This window comes from Dendrobium catenatum, unplaced genomic scaffold (assembly GCF_001605985.2).
Source record: "Dendrobium catenatum unplaced genomic scaffold, ASM160598v2 fragScaff_scaffold_55, whole genome shotgun sequence".
In the NCBI taxonomy this organism is placed as follows: domain Eukaryota; kingdom Viridiplantae; phylum Streptophyta; class Magnoliopsida; order Asparagales; family Orchidaceae; genus Dendrobium; species Dendrobium catenatum.
The window spans coordinates 589,151-594,868 of record NW_021318517.1 but is presented as its reverse complement, the minus strand read 5'-3'; the positions used below and the strand labels follow the sequence as shown (position 1 = coordinate 594,868).

General features: G+C 33.6%; 1 protein-coding gene across 1 annotated transcript; it reads right to left on the bottom strand.

Annotated features, from left to right (window-relative positions):
- Positions 1-2,126: 2,126 nt before the first annotated feature.
- On the bottom strand, positions 2,127-4,712 carry LOC110093619 (transcription factor bHLH18). The gene is made up of 5 exons (XM_020818562.2): positions 4,498-4,712; positions 4,219-4,267; positions 3,642-4,133; positions 3,132-3,506; positions 2,127-2,201 (listed from the first exon to the last, which is right to left on the bottom strand). The coding sequence occupies exons 2-5, from the start codon at positions 4,261-4,263 to the stop codon at positions 2,127-2,129; spliced, it is 987 nt and encodes a 328-aa protein (XP_020674221.1). The 5' UTR covers positions 4,264-4,267; positions 4,498-4,712.
- Positions 4,713-5,718: the final 1,006 nt, after the last annotated feature.

Here is a 5,718-nt window from a genome sequence, read left to right as displayed (position 1 = left end):
TTTTTCTCTTCTGATATGTATGTGATGTAAACTTTATTAAGATTTCGTTTGGGACAATTTTCTTACTGCTTCTTAAAGCAGCTATCTAGTACAAAAATAAAAAATTTATACTAAAAAATTATTTTAAAAAGTAGTAAGAAAGCCATCCCAAACGAAGCCTAAGGATGACTTTCTTTCTGCTTCTTGAAGCAGCTTTTTAGTAGAAAATTTGTAATTTTTTTACTAGAAAGTTGCTTCAAGAAGGAGAACAAAAGTCATCCCAAACGAAGCCTAAGTTAAGGTTTCATTTAGGACGACTTTCTTATTGCTTTTTAAAGTGATTTTTTATATAAATAATTTTTAAACTAAAAATTTATGTACTAAAAAGCTGCTTTAGAAAACATTAAGAAAAGAAGCCTAAGATGAAGGATAGCAATATTTTATCTTGAGATAATACTGGACATATTATAATAAGATTTTTTTTTTTTTTAATTTTTTGTATAATAATGACATTTATTTCTGTGCTTCCAACTCATGAACTCTAAGTAAATAATCTGTTATTGTCAATTAGACGAATAATTAAAAAAAATTAAGTAGGGTGTCTACATCAAGCTGTCACATTCATTAATAATCTCTCAACTTCATCAACCAACCCAGTCCCTGGCCTATTACGTAGTTTTGAGCTGTCAGGCGATCATTATAATAATAAAGTGTATATCTATTTTCATGATCACATAATCCAAAAAGGCTAAACAGAAAGCTTCATCATTACATTAATATTAGATAATAAGTAATTATCATGAAGAGACTCCTAAATCCTAATTAAAGAGTTGTGTCTGTTTTTTTTATCTTTGCTTGGAACTTGTCACAGGATTTTTTTTAAGTTACAAAATGGTAAATACCCTTCAGTATACAGGAAGCATGCGAAATCAAACCTCTGGCCAAGACCGAAAAAATTATTTACAAATAGATACCCCAAAAGCAAAATTTTCCATCAAATATGACACCATTATTTGGAAATTTATTGTACAAATCAAAGCAAGTAGAAGGAGAGTGATCCTCTGACATTTTTTTTACACACAAGTGGCAAAAAAAGGAGAAATTATTATGTGCAGAGTCCAGACGGGAAGAATCGTACGTCTGAAAATATGAGAGTACACATACTATACATAGTGTGTACATAGATGCGACACACACTGTGTACATTATGTATACAATATGTGTACACTCACAATCCAGACGATTCTTTCCATCCAGACTCCGCACAAAATAATTTTTTTTCAAAAAAAGACTCAACTGTTTACAAAGGAACCAATTTATTACACCCCTAAAAAAGGAACAACGATTAAAACTTCTGAAATTAATAAGGCCTCTATGAAAATCTCTCAAAATTAGAAAAAGCCACCATTTTCATGCATCTCATGATTTCAAGCTTTAGAAAAAGAGTAGGGGCTATAGAGGACAAAGGAATGAGGCAAGTGCATGGTCATTTATTGGGAAAGAAAAAAATCTGAGTGGTTATTATTCATGTAACTCATAGAGGGAAATGAGTACATAGATTTGCATACCTTTTTATGTATGTGCTTAGCTCAATCCATAATTTTTCAAAAATGGCGTCTTGGTGATAACAACTTACCCAATTTCAACATTTAGGCCTGCAAAATAGTTAAAATGGCAAAGCTTTTCTCTCCTCACAACATGGTCATAAAGCTTATATAACCATGCAAAAAAGAATAAAGGAGATCGATCAAAGGATAAAAGAGAAAGTGGTGATGGGAACAATCAAAACCAAGGTAAATGGTGGCCTTTTCTCCTCAAGGAGAGATTAATTACTACCCATGATAGAGCTACATGCATTTCACGATGTATTATTATTTATTTTTGTGAGTTTTTGTATGCTGAATATTATGTATAATAATACATAATTAAATACACGTAGCTCTATGCAGAGAAGATTCATTTATGGCCTCATTTCAAAAGCAACAAACCCTACGAAAGACTAAAAGCTAGAGTCTAATCAACCATTAGACCCAAGTTTCTACCTTGTGGACTAATGATCATAAAAAGACTATGGAAAATTTAATGAGAAAGCTGAGAAAAACACATAACAGTACAGAATAACTAGCGTTTGAGCTGCTTTGCTTTCATTAAGTGAACTGCCCTGAAGCTGAACCTAGCTTCCTCACCAGATCCTTCACTGTCATGGAAAACCCTTCCTCAATCTGCAAACAATTTCAAAAGTAACTAGAAATTTTCAGAAAAATCCAAACTTTGATCTGTTGACCAATAAGAATTTGAAAACTGAGAAACTATTTGTTTAAAACTAATTAATTCCTTCACGATAATTCAAAATCTCAAATATTTCTATCACTTTTTTTTTGTGCCATAATATATCATAAATATGTTAATGTAAGAACCACTTAAGCTATTTCAGAAATAGTATAAAGAGTTCCTCTCTGAAAGTTTTCTAAGGAAATCCTCATCACCTTTGATTGAATACTGATATAAATAAATAAATAAATAAATCTTAACATAAATTAATAAATTAATAAATAAATAAATAAATAAATCTTAACAGTTCAGATATGTATTTATTTATTTATTTATTAAGAACTGTTAAGATTATGGAAAAAAACAATTGTATAAGGTGTTTCATACGAAAATAATAAAAAAGCCAATTCATTTTGTAAAAATTACAAGAGGTTTAAATTATAAAAAAATACAAAACAATGCTTAAAATCATCAAAAATATTTATTGATTTCTAATTTTAACAAAATATTTTGTTATATAAAATAAATCTTTTAATTTTTATATATATATATATATATATATATATATATTAAAATTTTAAAATTAATATTCATATTTTTTTAACTATCAAATTGATATATTAAAAATATTATAATAAAATTATTAAGAATTTATCATAATTAAAAGATACGGAAGGTGAAATTTAAAAATTTGTGGTAGATTAATATTACTTATATAAATTGTCAAAGGTTTGATTGGATACTGTGAAATAGCCCATATTTTTGATAATAATAAATAGCACTTAAATTAGAGGTCATTAGCTGTGAGAAAAATGGGCTTCACAAGAGCATCCCTCTAAAAACAAAGCTGTTCGACGAAATGCCACCAAAAAAGAACTTGCCTGAGCCGTCACCGTGATATCAAGAGACGAAGCTGCAAAAGGCACAGAACTAGTGCTCAGCACTGTGAGCTGAAGCTTTTCGATCTCTGAAAGAGCACAAACCAACGCTCCCTTTCTATTCTGGCAGTGGATTTTGATGAGCAATGTCTTGTCTGAGAGCTTAACTTCAATCTCAGGTAGCTGAGATTGGTCTCCGCCGAAGTTCTCATCTGAGGAAGAAGCCTCGTTCTCTTCTTCGGCCGCGATATGAGACTTCTTCACGAGAACAGCAGTCTCCACTGTTCTCTTGGCTGTTTGTTCCTCTAGAGTTTTCACTTTGTCTTGCAGTGTCTTTAGGTATTTGATCGCATCGCCTAGCACTGATGCTTTGTCCATCTGTCAGATTTTAACAGCATAAAGACTTAATATGAATTTTTAAATTTTCAATTCTCTAATGTATATTATAGTAAGTATAGTCCTCTTAAATATTGAAATAATGCTAGATCTGTATAACAATGGAGAAGTCATTACCTTCTTGAGGCCAGGAACAATGGCTGAAAGAGCTATGAACCTCTGGCTCAACTTCTCCCTCCTTTTCCTCTCTGCCAAAATATGATCTTGGTTATGCGAAGAAGGCCTCGGTACCATGACTCCAGCTACCTTCTTGCCCCCCTGAGAAATAACCGGCATGGCTTCATAGTTTCTCTTCAAGCTATTCTCAGTGTTCACAGTTCCAATGACCAGGTTATTGTACAGTGTGGGCTTATTGATGCCCACGTCTGGGTTGCCGAATGAGAGTATGCTCATCGATGACGTTTTAGGTACCTTCTTCGGCCTTTCGACGGCCGACATGGGGCTGCAGGAGTCTATGGAGGAACCACAGCTATGAGCGTTGGACGTAATGCTTGTAGCAGGAGGTTTCAAGGAATAGCTCTCAGATGAGAGTGTTTGGTGCAGATCATCCCATAAGAGATGGTCCAGGGAGCTCAGTTCCCATTGGTGATAGCATGGATCCAGCATTCCCTTTTATAAATATCAAACAAATTCATCATATTCTCATATAAAGATTTTGTTTAAGTGGAAAAGTTAAATCAAATGAAAGCCTTACTGTTGTCTCCGAAAGCCAACGTGTAGCTGCTGCTTGCGAATCCATGGATCTGTGAAGCAAGATTAATGAAATAATTAGAGCAAATACAAAATGATTAATCAAATAATAACATGTAGAGAAAGTATAATTACAATCCAATCATAATTCATAAGCACCATTAATACAGAAAAGTATAAAACACACACACACACACACATGTGATTCGAACTCTTGATCTTCAGATCACAAGGGATAGCGAACTTCTAATCTTCAAATCAAGAAAGGTATTGAACTCATTACCTTTTAGCTAAAGCTTATTAGTTTTCTTCCTTTTTCTCCAGAAGAAGAAGAAGATCGCGCGAGGTTGGACTTTCTATTGTAAGGAAGTGAAGCTAAGTAAGAGAATCGAAGCCGAAACTTGTGTGAAACCTCTCTCTTCTGTTCAAAAGGAAGCCATCATCTTCCAGGATTATATTAATGTATGAGACCCACTACCGTCTTCTCTAACTCACCAACTTCTGTCATTCTCTCATGGCAAGTGTTCTTATCTTCCTGCTCCTTTTTAATGACTCTAGGCTGGCTTTTCATTAAAGCCATATGGAATCAATGCAACATAAAAATTATGTAAGGGATATGATTGGCTGTGTTGATTTGAGATGTCAAGCTTTGGGTTATTTTTTTCCAACTTGAAGCCGAGTTTGTCTTATTGATTAGGTCAAGGTTTGAATTTTCTGAATTTAAGGTATGAGAATCAGTGATTAAGCATCGATCGGATGGTAAGAGCTAAGCCTTTAAGAATTATATTAAGTTGGACTTCTCACGTACAATCGCTAGAAAATTGGGATTTTATGATCGAATTGTTGTGTATTTGTTTACGCGAATGTTTATATGGCCTATAAAATTTTGTTAAGTGTAGTGCAATTTTTTTTTTTTTTTTTTGGTTAAAACCCTCTCATGGGGCCTACGTGTTCATTCAAAAAATCGGTTACATTGTCCTTAAAAGGCTCCACCAGCTCTCTATTGCTCATAAGAGCTACAATCCAAAAAGAAAATAAAAGTCCTACGAGCCGGCGGATCCTTAAACTACGATTACAAAAAGAACCTAATATAGTCGGGCTATTCAGCAATAGCACCCAAAAAAGGAGAGAACAATTAATCTTTATAGCTTTCAGCTCCGCTCTCCTGCAAAAAAAATCTACCATATAGCAAAATGAACAAACATAGAATAAAATAACATACCTTTCTCAAAACTCTGCTTCGCTTGTAATAGTACCTACAAAGAAACCTAAAAAAAAATCAGTTCAAGAATAGTACGTAACACCATAACAAGCCACCGCCAAAATAGAGAAGACCCGCACCACACAACAACCAGCATGTTATGCCAACAACCATGCCAATAGTATCTGTAGGCCGCCCTTCCCTTACCAACAGAAATACCCTCCAAAATCAGCCAAACATCCTCATACCCCCCAGCACCAGAATTACATCCAGTAATACCCATAAAACCCATAACACAACCCA

Excerpts from the sequence above, each read along its gene's own strand:
- LOC110093619 (XM_020818562.2), bottom strand. The coding sequence starts at position 4,263 with ATGGATTCGCAAGCAGCAGCTACACGTTGGCTTTCGGAGACAACA. Across the intron at positions 4,134-4,218 it reads GTTGGCTTTCGGAGACAACA|GGAATGCTGGATCCATGCTA; the intron begins GTAAGGCTTTCA and ends TATTTATAAAAG. Across the intron at positions 3,507-3,641 it reads TTGTTCCTGGCCTCAAGAAG|ATGGACAAAGCATCAGTGCT; the intron begins GTAATGACTTCT and ends AAAATCTGACAG.